The sequence below is a fragment of the Astatotilapia calliptera genome, chromosome 17, assembly GCF_900246225.1.
Source record: "Astatotilapia calliptera chromosome 17, fAstCal1.2, whole genome shotgun sequence".
Taxonomy (NCBI): domain Eukaryota; kingdom Metazoa; phylum Chordata; class Actinopteri; order Cichliformes; family Cichlidae; genus Astatotilapia; species Astatotilapia calliptera.
Window position 1 is genome coordinate 5,421,148 of NC_039318.1, and position 23,017 is coordinate 5,444,164.

The following is a 23,017-nucleotide window of genomic DNA, read 5'->3' on the forward strand; positions in this document are numbered from 1 at the left end:
AAAGAATGGAGAACACACACTTTGTCCAAAAACCTCTTATGTTTAGCTGGTTTTTTTTGTAAAAAGATAACAATGTTAGCCTTTTCTGCAGCTATAGGGCATATATGGTATCACTCTTGGCTGGAAAAAGTGCTTAATCAATGGAAAAAAAACACCAATTTTGTCTAAAAACCTCTCATGTTTAGCTGTTTCCCACTTTTCTTTGGTCATTTTAGGCTTTTTGGCCAGGGTGAAGGGAGTATCTGCCATCAAACAAGAAGAAAGCTGCAAAGTTAACATAATTCATAGAGCGACAATAGATATAATTACAGGAAATACTCCCAGATTAAAATATACTCAGTTTTTTAAAAAGGCATGACAATATCTGCTTGTACTAACTCTTTAAAACGTTATTACACCAAGGAATAATAAAAGATCTTATTTTGCTGTATGATTATACTTTTGAACTTAAGGCCCATTATGTCAGTCAGTAACAAGCAGTTAGTTTTATATTTAAACTCCAGACTGTGCTGCTTGTCACAAGGTTAAAACATTTCTTTTGTTTTTAAAGTAGGAAAAGTCTTAAACGAACAAGTTCAAGTTCTAAGAATAGTAGACTTCTCTGGTAAACATTTAAAAGCGAACAAAATGAACAGACTGCAGAAAAACTACAAAGGATTCCGATTCAAACATATGCTGATATCCAAGTATGTAAAATTCATTTTTAAGCTTTATTTATACAAAAAGTGTCACAGTTGAAAAAGTCATATGGACAATTTCAGATATTAAAGGCAGTTTAACAATTAAGGCACAAAAACTTCAGATATAATCAGATAACACTATTGCGTTACCACTGGCAAACTGTGATTAGCCTGGAGTGTACCAGTCAGCAGCAACTTTGAAGGAAAGAGTATATTTCTTCCGTATTAGTTTCTCCTCATTTGCTCTTTTCTAAATCTGAATTTAAAAGGTGCTGAATAATCTGACACCGTCTTCTCTTAAAGACCAGACTCATCAGGAGGCGGGTATTCTAATTACAAAGTACCCGCCTCCTGAGTGTATTTCCAGGCCTCTCACTGGACCTTGATCAGTTAGACAGTTGAATCAGGAGAGATGAGCACTGTGCAGGACGTGAATCCCAGGGTGCGTGGGATCCGAGCCCCAGTGAACCTGCAGGGTCTAGCAGCATGCATCTCAGAGCAGATTGCACAGGTGAGTCAGCTGTAAAGAAGTTGAGAGACAGTATAAATTATGAGTCATTGTTAGCAGTGTAATAGTAAATAGTAGTCATTCAATTTGGTCAACCACACATCTGCAGCTTATCCTCTTTTGTCAAAGGATTATATCCACCTGTGGTGTATATATATATATATATATATATATATATATATATATATATATATATATATACATATATATAGTAACTTGATAGTTACTACAAATGAAATGTCTGAAAACCAAATAAATATTAAGGCCACAGATCAGACTATTTTTTCCCTTGTGCTCTCTTATTCTTCTACTTATTCAAAAAAAAAAGGCCAGCATTTCCTTGACCTCCACGTCAAGGAAATGGATGAGGATGAGTGTACATTTTTAACCACAAGTATAAGCTATGGTTATGTCATATATGGTTAATATTGAATTCATTCTCTATCTCTATATAGTTTAAATTAGCCAAGGGAAAACCAAATGTCAAAGGGTTAAAGAGATAAGTACATGATTGGCATAGATAGAATTTAGCTGTCAATTTAAAAAACGGTCAATATTGATAAACACTGACGTATTTTTCCAGAGTGTAAAAAAACCCTTCAAGAGTGTGATTGATGTCAGCTCAGGTGATCCACACAAGGCAGGAATGCCACCTATCTCATTTATTCGCCAGGTTGGTGTTTTATGTATCATCTGTGAATTTTACCTGCACTTCTCTGTCAACCTGAGCACATCACTTTCTGATTGCTTTCTTAGGTTATGGCAGTGTGTCTGTACCCTGAGCTCCTCAAAGAAAAAAGCCTTCCTCTGGATGTCAGGCAAAGGGCACAGAAGCTTCTGGACATGTGTTCTGGAGGGAGTGTGGGTGAGAAAAAACAATTATATCTGCAAGCAATGCACAAAGTGAGTATAAATGCTTCTGCTGGCCAGTCTAATCACTTTGCCTGTGACAGGTTCATACTCCACAACCTCCGGTGGTTTACCACAAGTCCAGAAAAGCATTTCTGAATTTATCACAAGGCGAGATGGTGGCGTGCCTTCTCATCCAGAAGACATTATCTTAACTACTGGATTACAGAAGAGTTTGTCGGTGTGACACTTTATACTGAACATTTTAATGAAGGTTTCTTTTTGTTTTCTTTTTTAAATAAAGCTATATCTTTCTGCTTTGTATAATTAGTTACTTAAGAAATGCTTAAAAATTGGCCAATTCTTGGAAAGGTGTTCCACCAGATGTAATCTGTGAGTGATGTGGTGTGTTTCTTAGCAAATCATTCTTATTCTCTGGACTCTGACAGACACTTTAAATCCTGATTGTGAGACGCAGGCCAACCATTCCTTTAACTTGTAACCACCAGAAATGTAACCACTTGGCAAAGCCAAGAAAAAGGAAAAGTAAAATGCAGTAAAAGTTAACGTACTTCTGCAACTTCTTCACTTAAGAAGTTGCAGAAGCGAACAAGTGCAGACTCTGAAATGTACTCAGAGTAAGAAAGTAAAAGGTAGCTCCTTGAAGGACAATTCTACCATCTATTTTTATACAAAGGTAACTGAACCTGCTGGTATCTTAATATAAAAATATCAGCACACGAGAATACAAATGTACTTAGCTTGAATCTGTATCTAGGATACAAGCAGTGAATGAAAAACAAAAAACCCCCCAGCTATTTAGACTGATTTCTATTTCCTACACTAACAGTGTCTTTATCATAGTATATAACTGGCATAAAGGAGGACTTGAGTGAATGAGTCTAAGCTGTAATCAACTCTCTTCAGCTTAAATTAAAATTAATCTCTGCTATGCTTGATGTAACCGAACACTGACCATGAGCACCACCGCCACTGTGTATCAGTCCCACACCATTCCTTACTGTGAATTCACCACTTTGCTGCAACCACATCTTTTGATCATGCACAAAACTACCCACTATTTTCATCTATTATTATTATTATTATTATTATTATTATTATTATTATTATTATGACAAAAACAACATAATTTTTGCACTATAGGTGTTTTTGAACCTGCTTACCAGCGGAGAGGGCAAAACTCAGACAGGTGTGCTGACCCCCATGCCCTGTCCACATACTCTGCCCATGCTGCTGGACATGACTGGGCTGGCACTGGTTCCATACCGTCTTTTTGAAGAACAAGGCTGGGCTGTAAACCTGGATGAGCTGCATAGAGCTTTAGAGGCTGGAAGAGTCCACTGTGAGCCCAAAGCCATATACATCAGCAACCCAGGAAAACCTACAGGTGAGCAGCCCATTGTTGGTACATCCTGCACAGCTTTTGATCTATTCTATATTCGTGTATACGTTAAGAGAATCCTCGTCCTCTTTTTAAAACTATATCATGCTAAGAGGTCAACTGTCTTAAAGCCTAAGAGTTAAATAAAAACTAAAATGTGAGTCTCTTTCTAGCTGTTTGCACTGCACATGTGGATTTGTGGTTTACAGCTACTTCATAGAAGCTCATTCAATAATGTGACTTTTCCCCTGGTAGGTTACGTGCAAGACAGAGAAACTATTGAGAAGGTGATTCACTTTGCTGCTACCAATGGCCTCATCATACTGGCTGAAGAGGTGACCACAAGCATAACGTTTACTCTCCCCTCAAAGAGAAAGAGTACATCATCAGTCTGGCTGTTTTTGCCTGCCTGTTTTTTAGCAGTCTAACCTCCACAGTTTTCAAAATATCATGTACAAAGTTTGTGTGATGGTAGCTACCAGTAACAGCTCGAGCTGACTTAATGTTTGTGAAAATCAAGTGAAACCAAATATAAAAATATGTAAAAAAAAACAAAACAAACTTATATTACCCACAATTTTTTTTAGAATAGAATAGAATAGAATAGAATTCAACTTTATTGTCATTGCACATGCACAGGTACAGGGCAACGAAATGCAGTTTGCATCCACCCAGAAGTGCTTAGTGATATAGATATATTACAATATATATTAGCAATAATATAGATATGTAAGTATATTACAGAAATGGGTCTATTATGTTATAATGTACACGGTATGAAGTATGTTGTGAATATTCTATAACTATAAGTATGTACAGGCTGTAGTGAGTACAAGCTATGGACAGGATATGGACAGGATATAAATATGAAAAACTATACAGAATATGAAATAAATAACTTTACAGGAATCTGAGATATACAGCTATACAGAAATGGGAACTATGCAAGTTGTAAACAGTTGTAGGGTTAAAAATTATCGTATGTACAGAATGATTGTTTACACAGGGCTATACAGTAGTGCAGTTAAGGTAAGTGAGGGTGTGGATAATTTCTACAGAGGCTATATAAAGTGCTAGTGGTTGTGAGTGGTGGTTCACTCCATGTTATTATTGTGTGTTTGAGGGTACAGTTGTCCATTGTGTGTGTGTGTGTGTGTATGTTCAGTCCATGAGTTAACGTGGGTCAGATGTCAGGAGGCAGAGTTCAGGAGTCTGACAGCTGTGGGGAAGAAGCTGTTCCGGTACCTGGTGGTCTTAGTCCGGAGGCTCCTGTGGCGCCTCCCAGAGGGCAGGAGGGTGAAGAGTCCATGTGATGGGTGACTGGGGTCTTTGATGATTTTCCCAGCCCTTTTCAGACACCGCTTCCTGTAGATGTCTTTTATGGCAGGAAGTGGTGCTCCGGCGATGCGCTGGGCAGTTTTCACGACCCTCTGCAACACCTTCCGGTCCGAGGCAGAGCAGTTCCCGTACCAGACTGTTATACAGTTGGTCAGGATGCTCTCGATGGTGCAGCGATAGAAGTTCACCAGGATGTCTGAGGACAGGTGGTTCTTCCTCAGAGTCCTCAAGAAGAAGAGGCGCTGGTGAGCCTTCTTGACCAGCTTGGAGCAGTTGGTCGTCCAGGTGAGATCCTCGGAGATGTGGACTCCCAGGAACTTGAAGCTGCTCACACGCTCCACAGCCGTCCCCTTAATGTGGATGGGTGGATGTGGGTCAGCATTCCTCCTGTAGTCCACGATGAGCTCCTTGGTCTTCTCGGTGTTAAGCAGCAGGTTGTTTGTGTCGCACCACTCAGCCAGACGATCCACCTCCTCCCTGTAGGCGGCCTCATCGTTGTCACTGATGAGGCCAATCACCGTGGTGTCATCTGCAAACTTAATGATGGTGTTGGAACCATCAGCAGGTCTGCAGTCGTGGGTGAAGAGGGAGTAGAGGAAAGGGCTCATCACACAGCCTTGTGGTACACCGGTGTTCATTGTGATGGTAGATGAGCAGCGGTTATCCAGCCGGACATGTTGGGGGCGGTTGGTCAGGAAGTCCAGTAACCATTTGCAGATGAGGGAACTGATTGTCTTCAAACTTTCATTGTTAGCATCCAAGGTTGACTTCAAGAAACCATGTTAAGTAATATGTCATATTAAAAAGGGCATGGAGAGAGCTATACAACAGTTTTTATTACCACAATGATGCTATAATGTTTCAGAAAATCACACATAAGCAAATTCTTCTCCAACCATATGGGTAAAGACAATAAAATACACAATTTTAGTATGTAATCCTTCAAGATCATAGTTCCAAGGTCAGAAAGCAGAGGGCTATTATAAAAGCAGCTCGAGGTCAGCACGTAGTAATTCAAATATCATAAAACCTCATTGTTTTAGTTTAGCCCTTGCCCTTTGGAGGAGTTGTGCAGGTTTTCACTTTTCACTTTTTCTTTTGATGTTCACTTGTACTGTCTAGGTGCACCAGGATAGTGTGTACGGCCAGGACAAAGAATTTATTTCCTACAAGAAAGTGCTGTCTGAGATGGGTAAAATGTATGCTGAGACAATGGAGCTGGTGTCTTTCCATTCAATTTCCACAGCCCACATAGGAGAGTGAGTGTCATTCAATGATCAATGTCTAACCTCAACATGTGTTAGTCATTGTCCCTATTATCCCAATGTCCTTATTAGTTAGCTCTATTTCACAGATATCTATGTACTTGTACAGTTTATGGACTTTCTAACCAAGCTTGCTACTGTTAGTTGATAAATGAACACTCATGTCTAAATATGATCACTTTTGCCTTCAAATATAATAACTCTAAAATTGACTTTTTCTTAAAGCTTCAGAGCATAAAAGTGGTTGACATCTCGATAGGGTCCATTTTTAATATACAAATCGACTGCTGATGGAAATATAAGAACACCCTACAAAGTTGATTCTGTCACTCATCCTAGTCAGTCACTGGTTTGAGTGACTGAAGGAGTCACTGGAATGAGTTCGAGAAGCGTTTTCTCTGCCTCTGAAAATACAATGTCCAGATCAATACAATTAACCTTTTGGAATTTCCTTTCCTGAATGATAGAGCATTCATCAGTGTTAATCAATGCTGTTTATTAAACTCTGCATTTGCTTTGTTTAGGGGTGGTCTGAGAGGAGGGTATATGGAGGTAATCAACATTGACCCAGCAGTGAAAAAGTACTTAACTGTCATTTCCAGCGCTTCAGTGTTACCACAGCTGGCACTGGAACTTAGTGTTAATCCACCTAGACCTGAAGATTCTTCCTATAACTCATACACACAGGTAAGGGGACTGTCCTATGGTAACGTCTTTATTTAATCAAAAAGGATCTCTGGTAAATGCATTGTATTAAAGTGTAATCATGGAGACAAAACAGTTATGCTGTAGGAAAAATGCAATAAGGAGCTTAACAAGGATAAACACATTCACAAAACTAAAGGAAACTGCAGAGAAATTAGATTTGCTGTTGGTTTATCATCATAAGCCGCAGCATCCACATTACATGTTGTCATGGTACATTTAGCAGATGCTTTATAAGGTACACCGACTCAGCTATTAATGCAAATATCTAATCAGCCAATCACATAGCAGCAACTCAATGCATGTAGGCATGTAAACATCCCAATAAGGGTGTTTGAGGGTGGCTGTAGCTCAGGTGGCAGAGCAGGTCAGCCACTAATCAGAAGGTCGGTAGTTCGATCCCAGGCTGCACCCTGGCTGCATGCCAAATATCCTTGGGCAAGATACTAACCCCGTGTTTGCCTACTGGTGGTGGTCAGAGGACCCGGTGGCGCCAGTGTCCGGCAGCCTCGCCTCTGTCAGTGCGCCCCAGGGCAACTGTGGCTACAATGTAGCTTGCTATCGCCAGTGTGTGAATGTGTGTGTGAATGGGTGGAATGTAGTGTAAAGCGCTTTGGGGTCCTATGGACTAGAAAAGCGCTATACAAATGCAGGCCATTTACCATTACCATAACACTTGAACTGTTAAACTGGCAGGGGGATTGTTCCTTTCCCTGATATACTCTGTTAGGTGAATCCAAAGTCTTGTGAATATTTACAGCATTGGTGCAGCGTCAGCATGACCCAGTGAGCCATAGCATCCAAGAGGATATGAGATACAATATGTTGAATAAAACTGCAGTTGAGTAAATGAGTGTTTTTCAAGGAGCTCCCCAGCCTACAGTAATATTTATTTTATTCTTAAAGGAGATTCATCATATTGAGGATACTCTTTCCCAGAATGCTAAACGGGCGTGTGAGTTTCTGAATAGAGTAGAAGGGATGAGCTGTCAGCCATCAATGGCAGGACTCTTTCTTTATCCCCGGGTACACTTGCCACCTCACATCGTAGAGGAGGCTAAGGTGAGATTTCAAAGATAAAAATATGGATGTTATTCTGATTGTGTGCCTGTTTTTTTTTTAAATTCGATTTCAGGGAACTTTACATTCCTACTTTTTTAAATTTCAGGGGTAAAATTTAATCCAGTATGTTTTTACAGCTTTGCTTTTAAGATTAAAATAATGTCAAAATAAAAGCCCACTGCAGTTTATATTAACTTATAAACTGCCCCACATCACATTAGACTTCCCAGTTTGGGAACATAAATGCACGCTGAAGAAAAAAAGGTCTCTCTTCACTTGGATCTCACCCAAGTCACTTCTTCTGTCACTTGGGTGAATGAAAGAATCAATTTAGCGGGAGAAGCATTTTTTCGTCTCCCACAACTTGGATGAGCGAGATTTATAATCTTACCAAAAGTAAGGATTTCAGTCAGGAAAAGTTAGGATTTTTCAAGTGTTCCCTTCATTTTTTGAGCAGTATATATGAGTAAAAAAAATTGTTAACATTAAAAATCCAGCATTTAATTGCTTGCATTTTTATGTAACAGTGAAAATCATAAATTGATACAATGTTTTACTGTCTTTAATTTCAGAGGCTGGAAGTGAAGGCGGATGTGCTTTACTGTCAGAGGTTGCTGAGAGAAGAGGGTATTTGTGTGGGGGCAGGTTGTGAGAATGGACAGGAAGATAAAAACTATCACATCAGGTAAAATTTTATTTTATGTTTCTAGTCAGATCTTTAATTAGCCCTTAGTCCCCTAAATGTGTGATTTTGTGAAAAAATGTAGAGAATGATTTGTAGACAAAATAAACAGTTTGCTGATGCTGTTGTGCTGACCATTATCTCATTAACATTTTTACTTGGGTCTTTTTTGATTGCTAATTGCTTAATTTTATTGGAATTGCATTCTCATTCCTACCGCATTATTTAAAGAGGTTTTTGAAAAATCTTAAATAGCAAACTGTATGTAAAAGATTAAGTTAACCCACGAACTGTCACTCTTTGGTTTCTGAAGCCTCAATATTAACATTCAAGTCCCTAACTGTGTTGTTGTTGTTTTTTAAAGCCAGAAGTGGCCATATTACAGAGTTGTCAGCTATTGCTAGCCTGGTTGGTTAGCAGCACAGAAACAACACAAAGACATATAATAAAATAAACCAGTTTCACAGATCTTTCTGTGAAGCCACGTTTACTGGCTAACACTTTAGTACAGATTAAAGCATTATATGAATGTGTGTGAATAGGGAAACATGTCTTGTAATAAAGTGCTTCTAGTGCTCAGTTAGAGCAAGTGCAAGAAATGCTATATAAGTACTAGTTAATCAGATACTAATAATTAGGTTCTAATAATTAGCACACAATCTGGATCCTTTATTTGTAACTTTATGAAATGTAGGGCTCTATTTAGTTTCGTTGTATATATTTAAAATTGGTAAAATCGAGCAAATGCAGGCACTATTCCAAAGGTCAAATGCTTGGTGATCTAAACACATTAAAAATGTAAGTAGTTTTCATGTGACTGTTCTTTTTCAAGGTAGTATATGTTAATGTTGTGTTGGTGTGTTTCTTTTTCCTTCTCTCTCAGGCTGTGTATTTTGACTCCTCCTTCCACTCTGGAGGAGATCTTGGCACGCCTTCGTTCTTTCCACCATCGCCTGCTGGAAAAACTTGCCTGATAAAAATGTCAACAACAGAATGAAGGAAACACCTTTTAATAATAATGCTGTTGCTTCCTTTGCAGCACAATGTAACCAATAATGTAGTTACTGTACATAAAATCAACTGTGAATACTACTGTATAGATAGAGATCTCTTTAAACCTTAATCTGTCATTTTAACCAGATTATGCACTGATACTCTGCACCAGCAGTTTAGCCACTCTCCCTTTCACACCTTTCCCTAACAAGCAAAAGCCCCCTGACGCAGTCCCGGGAGGAACCACAGATCTCTTGAGGGCTGTGTCAGTGGGGCATTTGGGATAAAAATAAATGTTAAAAAAAAATCCAAAACAAATATGTGGCAAATCCGTGTGATTAAGGGAGCCCTTGAAAGCAGCCCCACCACTCTGCAGTAACTGATTTTGGTTGATTACACTGAAGTTAAACTGTTGGTAATTAAAACACTAAGATTTTTAGTGATCACTTTGTGTAAAAGTAAAAATTCCCAAAATGTTTTGAGAATATTGTGTTTATAAATAGCTGCTAGTCTGGTGTGGAGATGCCGTGGAAGCAGGACAGATCTGGACATAAGCGAAAGCATGAGTGATAAGTAAGTGTTGGCAGTAAACTGGTTGTTGCCGTCTTCCAGGATGGGCTAAAGTTTAGTTTAGTTTAACCTTAACTAAACTAAACTACAGTGTAGTTTAGTTTAGTTAAACTACACTGTAGTTTAGTTTAAAACGCATAATAGCATAAAGCAATAGCAATAGAGAAACATGACTTGAAGTAAAAAACAGTGCCACACCATGAATTTTGCTCTATACCAGAAAATCCTGAAGGACTGTGTGGCCAACAATTCGTGTTCTGAAGCTCAAGTACACACAACTTAGGAAGCAGGTCAATGATCCAAAACACAACAGCAAACTTCCCACTGAATAGCTAAAACAACAAAACAAAGGTCTTGGAGTGGTCTAGTCACAATCTGGACTTGAATCTGATTGAGAGGATTTGGCATGACCTTAAACAGGACATTCATGCTCAAAAACACTCCATTGTGGTTAAATTAAAACAATTCTTCAATGAGTGGGCCAAAATTCCTCCACAGCCATGTGAAAGACTCATTACTGGTTATCACACTTAATTGCAGTTCTTTATGCCAAGGATGGCACTGGCAATTACTTTTTCACACATGGCCAGTTAGGTTTGGATAGCTTTTTTCCCTTAATAAATTAAATCATCATCAACCATCAACATAAAAAACTACATTTTGTACTTACTCGTGTCATTTTTGTGACAAAATCACAAAAAATGAGGAAAAGAAGGGGACAAGTACTTTTTCACAACACTGTACATTGTTGCATCTCCATGAATGGCTAAGTCACTACATGATCTTTGTGTCCCACCTTAAACTAAATTTCATTAATTCATATTTTTTTACACTCAAATCACCACTGTTACAAAAAACAGAATAAAAAAAGACACATGTCCCAGTGTAAACTTGGTAAGTAGATGGATTTATATTGAATTACCCTCTGCTCACTGGGAGCCTAAACCCTCCCAAACTTTACTTTGTGTCATTTAGATCGAGGAAGTTTGTATTTTCATTGAGGTAGGACAGAACTCCTCTGTGTCTGAGATAGCAATGGGGAGGAGTCTGAAAGGAAGAATGGTGGAGAGCACCAATTTAAACCATGCAAAGCAGAGGCTAATTGGCTCAAAGAAGGCAAGCGAGAAGATGATTGGACCAGAGTAATGACGTCAGTATTTGGATTGACAGTGTAAGAAAGCAGTAGTCATGTAAGGAGCTAGGACCCATCAAACGTTTGTGCCCAGTGGTCTGTAACTCAATCATATACACAGCAAATGCAGAAGTTCATTTAAGCTGAAACATTTTAGTGAAGTGAAAATGATCTGGGAACATTTTTTCTTTATTCACAATTACATTTTGTACTTTTAGTATAACAGGCAAAGGTTTTGATTTCTTGCATACTATCAAATGTACACCTTTGTGTCACAGGTTACAGCTACTTCAGTCTTTCTTCAAATGTATTCACTTCACTGTAATGTTTGATTGTGGTGGAGATTTTATTTTGAAATAGTAACATCTTAAACTTTATCATTACTTTTCAGTCACTGACCCAAGTGTTTATTTGTTAAATTATACTTTTTAATGTTTTTATTTTCTCCATGTGTGTTTTCATAAAAATCTTTTTGGGAAAATTGCTCCAAACAATGTGATGATTTCTGTTTTGTTCAAGATAACTATAAAAACCAAATATATTTTCTAAATTCAATCCAAAAAAACATCATTAGAAGAAAAACTGAAAACATGACTCCTGGTCACCACCAGGAGTCATTGTCAGCTTTTCCTTTAAATGTGCTACTTTGCCTGTAGGTGGTTGGTGGCTGCTGCTGCTGACCAGCAGCAACAAAATAAGCAGATACTTGGAGGAGGGTGGTTGGTCTGTGCTTTCATCTCTGTTTTATCTGTCTGTGTATTATCAGTGTCCTCTCTTCATATCAGTTATAAATGTATTTTCCTCCACATGTGAAAAGTGTCAGTTGAACTCATGTATCCACTTTAAGGCGGAAACAAAAAGGGAAATATCAGAAATCTTAAAATTTATTTCCAAGTTGCAAATGGACTAAACTTGGGTAAGACACAAAGACAATGATAACACGCACTGTATCACAGCCTGAAACACACTGCTACGATTCCTAAGCTATCCGTTTTCATTCTACATGGTCTTTGGCTCCATTATCATAACAGCTGGAGGACACATCGTGCAAGCAAGCTTCTGAACAGCCTGTGCATTTCTGTTGCTTGTTTGTTAGTAGGCGTATGTTAAAACTGGAATCACATTTTGTGATCATTCTTAATTTGTGAAATTACCAATATTGAACATCTCTCACTACATAACACCGAACCACCGTTTTGGAGCTGTGACCAAAGATACTATAATTCTTCAATGTGTTTTCATCCTGTTTTGTCAGATTGTTCATACAGTACATCCATCTTGCTCCAGCTCCCTAGATACAGTAATGCAATGATCTCATTGATCTACAAAGTCAGTGTTTGAAATTTGCAGGGATTCTAAATTTTTCCCTGGGATACAACTTTGGTTTTTAGACAGGCCAAAATCCCACAGTGTAACAAGCTTTCGACTTAAGGACTGAATATAATTTTCAGTGATTGTTTTCAGGGTTTCAGTCTACAAATATTCTTAAAGCCATGCCAAAAAAATGTAATTTACTGAACAATTTCTGATCTCTTTTATCATATTAACAATCTCTTGGTGATGGTAGAGAGAAAGAACTCCAGCCACACACACCTACCATTGCATTTTGGCCATTCACATTCACTTCATCTGCTCTGCACTACCCGACTCACTGGACCCTCTACAATTTGCTTACTGCCACAACAGGTCCACTGATGACACCATAGCCCTGCCACTGCATACTGCCCTCTCGCACCTGGAGAACAGAGACATGTATGTGAGAATGCTGTTTGCCGATTACAGCTCAGCATTCAATACCATCGTTCCCTCGAAGCTGGACAGGAAAAGGCAAGATCTAGGCAGCTCTGACGAGCTCTCTGTGCAGCTGGATCCTTAACGTCCTGTCTGACAGATTCCAAGCGGTCAGTCTGGGCAGCATCACCTCGTATCCCGTCATAATGAACACTGGTGCCCCACAGGTGTGTGTACTGAGCCCTCTCCTGTACTCACTCTACACCTATAACTGCACAGACACAAGCAACTCCAACATCATTGTAAGGTATGCGGACAACACTACAGTGGTGGGTCTTACAAGGAGGAGGTCAGCACCCTGACATACTGGTGCCGAGACAACCATCTCACCCTCAACGTCACAAAAACAACAGAGTTGATAGTGGACTTCTGAGGGTGCAGAGAAGCACACACCCCCATCACTATCAACAGCAGTGCTGTGGAGAGAGTGAGTAGCTTCTCTTTTCTAGGTGTACATCTGGCGGAGGATCTTACATGGTCAGTACACATAAACAATACAGTGAAGAAGGTGCAGCAATGCCTCTTCTTTCTCAGGAGACTGAAAAGATTCAGCATGAGTCCCCGCATCCTCAGGACCTTCTACCGCTATGCCATTGAGAGCATCCTCACTGGATGCATCACCACCAGGTATAGCAACAGCACCGCTTACAACCGCAAAGCTCTCCAGAGAGTGGTCTGGTGTGCCGAAAGGATAATTGGAAGTGAACTTCCCTCCCTCCAGGACATCTACAGGAAGCGGTGCCCGAGGAAAGCTGGGAGGATCATCAAACACTCCAGTCACCTGAGCCATAAACTGTTAAAACTACTTCCAACACCTTCCATCATCTATCTATAGATCCATAGATCTATATAGATCTATAGATAGACAGAGATAGATATAGATATCTGTAGATCTATATATATATATATATATATATATATATATATATATATATATATATTTAAATATATACATATATATAAATGAGTTTGCGGCATTTAAGCAGCCTTTTGCTGCCCAATCCGACCGGGCTAAAGCTATTGGGGTGTTTAGCTGCAGATGGGAGGCCGTATTCCGTTGTGTAAAACAAGAGGTTTAAACTGTGATGAACCAACCCGTTCTCACTCCCAAAGCGTAACATTTTACGCTAGGTGACAAATCGTCACCATATTACGTTTTCGGCTACCCACCACGTTCCTAAATGACGACCTCGGAAAAAGAGGAAATATGAGAACCGTCTGGACTGAACCTACACATGTTCGCTCTTTTTCTTCAAATCGCTTAGAAACACGCTATTTAACATCATTAAAGTCCTGGATAAGGTCAGGAATAAGGTTATGGTCAGGGCTAGGGATAAGGTTAGGTTTAGGGCTGGAATACAGGGCTGGAACGTCTACTACCGCGGGAGCGTCATTGCACTGGATTCCAGCCATAACCCGCCGCGTACCATAAGAACGCCGAAGGTCTCCTTTCGCGTTCCTCAGGAACGCCGCGGGACGTGACAAAACGTCGACATGTTACGCCTCGGGAGTGAGAACGCTCTGGATGAACGTGCTTAAGCCATGCTATGATATCTCGTTGCGCGTCCACTTCAGTGTGACAAGATCGTTCCAAGCATGTATGAGCAGGAAAAGTTTAAAGTTATGGCTGAACTGGTGCAGGCGTCTTCTGTTGCTCTAACTACAAATGGGTGGACCTCCAGGGCAACGGAAAGCCACGTGACCGTGACCGCTCATTATATCACAGCGAGTGATAGATACAAAGCCCTGTACTGCCCTATAGATTACATTAGATTAGATTAAACTTTATTTATCCCTCAGATGGGTTCCTCCGGGAAATTCAGTTTCCAGTAGCACAGCACTGACAGAAGTTGCAGAATGTGAGCAGAAATATACCATATATACACATATATAAATACAGAGAATACAAAAGGGATAAATAGAATAAATAGGAATAAGAATACAAGGGAACGGCACATTTCAAGTTTTGTGAGTCTATTACACCGTTGGATATTAACAAAAACTATTGCACAGTGAAAAGGCACTACAGCTTACTTGTTCCCCCCTCCTTTGTCCCAGTTTTCCTTCCCTCTCCCCTCCAGCGAGGAGTTAAACAGTTTGATAGCGTGTGGGACAAAGGACTTTTTAAGTCTACTGGTCCTTGACTTTGGGAGAAGCAACCTGTCACTGAACAGACTCCTCTGGTTGTTTTTGGCCGTGTGCAGAGGATGCAGAGGATGCCCAGCATGATCCATAATGTCCATATTGCACGCACCTTAATTTGTTTTTATATAAGTGTCATGGTCCTGGGCCATGTTGGCCCAGTGTTCTTAGTTTTCTTGTATGTTTGTATTTTGTTCCTTGCTTAGGCCATGTTTTCTGAGTTGCCCTGTTGTGTTGTTCCCTAAGTGTTTTCCCTTCATGGCTTTTACCCCCTGTGTGCCCCTCTGTGTATCTGTGAGCCCTCGTCTCTCCTTATGTTTTATTCCATGTTTCCCCTGCCCATTATGTCTAAGTTCTCCCCGTGCTCTCTCTTCCCCCTGTGTGCCCTCTATGTATTTATGAGCCCTCGTCTCCCTTTGTGGTTGTTTCATGTTTTCCCAGCCCGTTATGTCTGTGTTTTTCCCGTGCTCTCTCTCTCCTCCTGTCTGAACCTCTGTGCACTTCCTGTTTACTTTGTGACTCTCACGCCCGTACATGTCATGTTCAGTTCACCCCGCCCTGTCTCGTTATGATTATCAGTGTCACCTGTGTTCCCCGTGTGTTCCCACTTTCCTCGTTAACCCTCTGTGTATTTCTGTCTGCGTCTCCCTCTGTTCAGCGTGACGTCGTCCCTCATGCTGTGTGGATCTCCCTGTGTCTCTCTGTGAGTTCTTAGTTTGTGGTTTCCCAGTTTAGTTTAGTTTGTATATTTGTTCTGCCAGCAAATAAAGCTGAGTTTTGAGTTCATTCCCTCGTGCCTGTGAGTCCTGCATTTTGGGTCCTACTCCTGCCTGCCGCACAGCGATTCGTGACAATAAGTACATGGAATGAGTCTTCAGTTGAATGTTTTTTAATAGGCAAAAAATACTTAAATACGTAAATGGCGAGTCAAATTTTGGTCTTTTTTTTTCTATTTTTGCTGATCCGAAAATTGATCCGATCCGTGACTTAAAACCATGATCCGATCCGAACCGTGAGATTCTATATATATATATATATATATATATACATATATATATATATACATATATATACATATATATATGTATATATATATAGAATCTCACGGTCCATCCTCTGCTACCAGCAGCTGGATAGCGTAGTGGTTAGACTACACGCCTTTGGAACAGAGGAACAGAGGATCGCAAGTTTGATTCCTGCCTGGGGCGTCTGTATCCAGTAAGGGTCCTAAGGCTAGACCCCCTATGCTAAGCAAGCCTACCGCAGACATGAGCGAGACAGATAAATATGAAGGCATGCCGGCTCGGACGTCGCCCGGATCAACAAGGTCCGCGTCAGGTGTTGAGGAACCAGGGCACCCTGACGAAAAGTGGGCTACTGGAACAAGAAGGCATCGGTGGGCAAGAGACGAAAACAGGGCGTTATTGGAATGCTACTACGCAAGTAACCCCGGCGGAAGGGGCTACATGAATAGGATGAGGGACCTATGGATTCTTCGATACCCAACATCCACAATGACGGCGAAACAACTAGTAGCTCAGTGTTCCAACATTCGAAAGAAGGGACTGCTCTCACAGCTAGAGATTGACGAGGTATAACACAAATGCTACGGCAAGGAGGAGTCAGGACGCCAGGTCAGGGGGAAGATATCATCACCCCCACCCGAGATTGGGTACATAGCCCCAAGTGCGATAGGAGAAGGATCGTTGAGTGCGAGGGGAACTGACCTGAAAAATAGGATCATGGCCAAGCTTGAAACCTGGATCCCCCGTAGCCGGTTACCAAGATTACGTGAAGTACCCTCAGAAGGTCTGCTAGATGATGTTAATGCAGCACTATGGGCAATACCTACAACCACGATTACCGACACTAACAAGCTGATCTACAATACGGCAGCAGTGATCAGTGAGATGCTTGGCTACAAGTTGAACAGCGACAAGGGGCAGTACCCTCCATGGAGAAGGAGGCTAGAGGGCAAGATCAAAGTAGCACGGAGGGAGGTTAGCCAACTAACGGAGTTGCAGAAAGGTGCGACAAATAAGGTGCCTAAGAAATACAGCAAGCTGTCCATACCTGAGGCCTTGGAAACTGCCAAGCAAAGACTCACAGCCTTGGCCAGCCGCTTGAGGAGGTACACCAGAGAGATAGAAGGCAGGAGAATAAACCAGCTGTTCTCCACAGAACCAGCAAAGGTGTACTCTCAGTGGCAAGGGAACAATAAGTGAACAGCACCACCAAGGCTGGAGACGGAGCAATACTGGAAGAGCATATGGGAGAAGGACGCAACCCATAACGGCAATGCTCAGTGGCTAGTGGATCTGAGGGCAGACCACAGCGACCTCCCTGAACAGGGTCCAGTAAGCATCACAGTGGCAGATATCCAAGAAAGGGTCTCCAGTATGAAGAGTTGGACAGCACCAGGTGGTTCACGCCTACCGCCTGACATGGTTCACGCCTACTGGCTGAAGAAGCTGACTCCACGAGCGTCTGGCAGCACAAATGAACCAGCTGTTAGTTAACGAGAGACACCCGGAATGGCTAACCGAAGGCCGGACGGTCCTGATCCCCAAGGACCCCAAGAAGGGACCGGTCCCCTCCAACTACCGACCAATAACCTGCCTCAGTACTACATGGAAGCTCCTGTCAGGCATCATATTGGCTAAGATGAACAGGCACATGGGTCAATACATGAGCGGGACACAGAAAGGAATTGGCAAGAATACCAGAGGCGCAAAACACCAGCTACTGGTAGACAGAACAGTCAGCCGAGACTGCAAGACCAGACTGACCAACCTGTGCACTGCCTGGATTGATTACAAGAAGGCCTATGACTCAATGGGACCCTAAGAGCCTTCATCAGGAACTCAATGAGGATGTGGCGTACAACATGGACAAGGACCCTCAAGCTCCCAGGCCTCTGGTAGAGGACCCGAGCTTGAAGGATAAACCGCCCGCAGGGGCGTGCTGGGTGTTGTTTTTATATATATATATATATATATTCCTTCTTCCTGATATTGCTGTCATTCGGAACCGCTACATCGATCACTACGAACACGAGAAGCTGGAGAAATACCAAGGGCTCAGAGAAGAGCTCGAGAGGATGTGGAGGGTGAAGGTAACGGTGGTCCCCGTGGTAATCGGAGCACTAGGTGCGGTGACTCCCAAGCTAGGCGAGTGGCTCCAGCAGATCCCGGGAACAACATCGGAGATCTCTGTCCAGAAGAGCGCAGTCCTGGGAACAGCTAAGATACTGCGCAGGACCCTCAAGCTCCCAGGCCTCTGGTAGAGGACCCGAGCTTGAAGGATAAACCGCCCGCAAGGGCGTGCTGGGTGTTTTTTTTATATATATATACATATATATATATATAGAGAGAGAGATATCTCTCTCTATATATAGAGAGAGATGTATAGATATATATGTACACACACACACACACACACACACACACACACACACACACACACACACACACACACACACACACACACTTAGGGCAGTATATGAGAAATACTGATGTCACATGCATTTTACAGACACACATAATGAATTACACTTGACTGCAAAAGAATAAAGTGAAAAATAGCAATGGGAGCTGGCTTTGTTTCCATCCGGAGGGACTCCTCCAGCTTTTTTCTGCCTGGAGTTCAGCCCAGTGAGTGAATAACTGAGCTTCAGATCACAGGCCATTGGCTGGCTGCTCATTACTGAACGATGCATTAAATTCTCAGTTGTAAATAATGTGATGACTGCTGTGCAGGTCTCCACAGTTACCCAAATGATCTGGCAGCCATCTTTCTTTTTTCTCTGCTTCATGTCTCTCCTTACCACCCAGTCTATTCTTTCACAAGGACCATTTATTGTCCCGGTTCAGTTTTGCACATGCTATGTAATTATTCCACTCCAGTTGCTCAGGGGAGAGAAGAGAGAGGGCTTATTCCTCAAAAGTAAAGCCCCACAGCCCTCCTAAAATCCTGCTGCCTCCATCTAGCCTCCATCACCCAGGGAAACCACAGAGAGGCTTCACAGAAATTCAGTCTTCAGCTTTACTGGAAAGAAAAAACAAGGTGAGAAATTAAACATTCATCATGTTTAGTTCTATTCACACATAGATCTCACAATTAAAAACCAAAAGAAGGATATTAGTGTACATTTGTTTTCTATTTTATAATGGTATTACACTGAATACACTGCAAGCCATTTTTACCCAAAATTGAATGATTAATCAAATAGTTTCTCACCTTAGTGTGGTGCTTTGTAGACTAGTGGCAACTGTGGACATGTAAAAAGAGCTAGGGAATTAAGCTAATTGTCTTTCTTGATCAGAGTTGAAGAATATCAAGACCAATACAACTCATATGTACAGTTCACACAGAAATACACCTCTTGCCTTATGCATGCAAACTGAAACATAAATATTACAGTTTGCGAACTGTTCCTCCAATATGGCTGAAAATATAACAGAGCGTAAGTCTCCACATACTAAGATCCTGGCTTACACTCAACATGTAATTACATACAAGTGTTTAGAACAACTGTTCTTTTTAGATGCAAAAAACCAAAAGTCAACTGAAGATAAACAATTAACTGTATAGAGAAAATCTATTTTTTTTTATTGAGATGTATATATTTTTTTTGACACTTTCACAACAGGAAAGAAGATATATCTGTAGCACCACAGAATCAATAACTGAATTTATTACCTAATGAATGCTTTTTAATTAATACATGTCTACACTTAACTGAATCTTTTATAAAGAGATCAATATTGTTGGCCTGGAGGGCCACTTCAGACCCTTTGGTTTATGAGAGATTCCAGAGATTTTATTGACAGACGATTACTAAAAATAGTCTTTTTTGTTTAAGCCCTAATTACTGTGACAACCACCAAAGAGCTTTTGTTGTAAACTTCAGACTTCTTGTGTTTGTGCCAAGGTTGCTATGAAACCCAGGCATCATTTGGATGCCACTTTTAATTTTTCCTTACGTGTTTTCTCTGGTTTCTCAAATGTAATTAGATCCTTGTATTAATCCAATCTCCACCACCAATTGTCTGTTTGTTTGGCCATCTGCCGCCTGTTCAGCCTGCCTGCCTGCATTTCCACTGCAGACATGATACTAGTAACACACATACAGTGCAGCACATCTGATGCACCTGACTGTAAACGCAATATAATAACAGAAGGTGACAAGAGTGAGCATGCAGGCCCAAACTAAATCTGCTCGAAGTGGAGGTGTGTTCGTTCCGCAAGGAGTTACAGCAGGAGCTCACAAGCTGTTGTGATGATTGCAAAACAGATCTGATGAGATGAACTGCTTGCTTTCATTCTCCTCATTTCTCCAGTCTCACATGTATTTGTTTTTCTTTTCTTTGAACTCTGTTTGACAGTACAGATTACTATTATTATGATAATAACTAATGATAGCTAATTAAAAAAATAATGATGAAGATAGATAGATATATCCCCCAATATTTTAAATCTTCAATATATACAGTAAAATGGTAAGTGCATGTATGATGCTCTAAAGAAGGGTTTGTCCTTAAAATGAAGACTGCCTTCTAATCTAACTAATTGGAAGGTTTGTAAACCCTGGCTACTCCAACCCCAAGTTGCTCTCATTTGTCATAGTAAAAGGTGGTTGTGTGAATAAGGCCAGTTGTATAAAAGACTTTGAATGTTCAGGTAGAGCAGAAAGTGCTATATAAGAAACAATCAGTATTTAGCAAAATGCTCTTAAAACAAACATCACATCTGTAGTGCTCTTTCTCTGCTTCGAGCTGTTCTGCTGCTCGCTGATCATCACCTCTCTTCTTAAGAAAGCTTCAACAACTCCTTCCCATGGCTTCATGTTATGGTTCATCAGCTTTATCCCTTTGTAGTTACTTCAGCTCTGCACATCACCCACGTTCTTGAATATTGATACCAGTAAACTTCTTCATTCCACAGGCACCCTCTCACTCTCCAAGACTGTGTTAAACAATCTGGTTCAACAGTCCACTGCACTCTCTCCTTGACAGCTCCACACCTACTGTACACAGGTATGTTATCTGGACCAACAGCCTTTCCTCTCTTCATCCTCTTCATATCTGCCCTCACTTCCTTACAGATCCTCTGCACTTCCTGAATTAATAACTGTCCTTCGTCTGTCCTCCTTGCTCTTTCATTTTCTTCATTCCTTAGCTCTTTAAAGTACTCCTTGCACTTTCTCAACACACTCAGTTTATTTTTATATTTTGCAGAATAAGTTACACATGGCTTATTGGAGAGAAAAGTCCAATGTGGATAATGATAACAAGTCTACAGTCTTCAGAGACTCATGATCACTAGTGCCTGTATCATCCATCATTACAGAGGCGGATGTGAACGCTGGCGCCAGCTTTAATAGACAGAGCAGACACATTTCACACACATGCATTGAGAACACACAAAAGTGACCTCTTGAAAGCCCTCCTTTGTTTATTTTCCTGAACGTGTGAACATGTAATGAGTGGGTCGAGGATGTGAAACACCAAACATAATGTAATGCACGTGTTTGGTTTGCATGGTGGTCTTATCATGTGTGTGTGTGAACACAATCACAGGCATGTTGATTGGCAACATTCATAAGATATAAGATAATTTTTTTTTTTAAAACCAAACTTTTTTAAAATCACATACTTTAAAAAGAATGCTGACATTATTTTAACATCTTCTCACAAAAATGTCCACTTAACATTGATAGTCAACACTGCATATTCTGTATATACTTATCAATAAAATATGTCTTTACTGGTTAAGATAATGTGTTTATTTTTATTTTCACAGCCTGTGTTGGAATAGATTTTCATAGCAGTACTGATGCTGTGTGACTCACTTTTTATTGGCCTTTTTGGATGTAATTTATTTCTATGACCCTATAACTCAGCTCTTGCAGTAAGATTGTTGGAAAGATGGTACAATCTATGCAAAATCATTTCATGACCATTCTGCAGTAGCTGCTGCACTGATTAACTCTTTATAGCTCGCCATTGTGTAACACTGTACAATACCACCAGGTTTAATATCAAGAAGATAATTACCGGGAAACATCAACAGGAGTATCAGGCTGCACTAATGTTAGGGGGGAAAAAATCTGTTAATGACTTTTTATTTAGTAATGAATTTAAATTATCATATGTTTCTGTTGTGGTTTCTGTGGGCGCGTCACTGGGTCATGAAATATAGTTTCCCCCTTAAACATCATTTAAGATAACACAGTGATATTTCAGTTCAGTTTTTTTATAGCGCCAAATCACAACAACAGTTGTCTCAAGGCACTTTATATTATAAGGCATTTTATAATGTAAAGACCATAGAAAAATAGAGAGGAAACCCAAACAATCAAACAACACCCTTTCAGGAAAAGGAAAATTTCCTTTTGTAACTCCTCTGTGTGAAGAGGACTCTCAATTTATGTGGACAAATTGGAGTCTTTTCCATAGATATGATTCAAACCACTGCAGCGCTTTACCTTACTTACCTACCACATGCTCCATTCTCTGTAATTAAAATATGGTCAGCAGTACTCAACGCTGCACTGAGGTCTAGTAGGAGAAGCACAGATAAGAGTCCACTATCAGAAGAAGAGCATTTGTAATCTTCACTAAATCTGTTTCTGTATGTGATGAGCTAATTCCACCTATTCAAGGCAGTAAGATGTTTGAAAGTGTTTCAGCTCATGTTGAGATTATGGATGTTCACATCTCACAGCTTCTGAGAAGCGATGCTTGACACAGTGTTGCCATGGATGCCTTCTTTGAGGGCTCTGGTCCATGTCTTTTTGCATACATTATTACACATAATGCTTTTATTTAGGGCACATGTTTTATTACTCTACAAATGTCTATTTGTATGTATATTTGCCTGTCATCAAAAATGTA

General features: G+C 40.5%; 1 protein-coding gene across 1 annotated transcript; it reads left to right on the forward strand.

Moving 5' to 3' along the window:
* The first annotated feature begins 703 nt into the window (after positions 1–703).
* Positions 704–10,633, forward strand: LOC113009018 (alanine aminotransferase 2-like). Its single transcript, XM_026147044.1, has 11 exons — positions 704–1,191; positions 1,772–1,861; positions 1,945–2,053; positions 2,142–2,278; positions 3,202–3,445; positions 3,695–3,774; positions 5,900–6,036; positions 6,567–6,729; positions 7,654–7,809; positions 8,382–8,494; positions 9,375–10,633. Exons 1-11 carry the CDS (start codon positions 1,093–1,095, stop codon positions 9,463–9,465), a joined length of 1,419 nt encoding a protein of 472 aa, XP_026002829.1. The 5' UTR covers positions 704–1,092; the 3' UTR covers positions 9,466–10,633.
* The last annotated feature ends 12,384 nt before the right edge of the window (positions 10,634–23,017 follow it).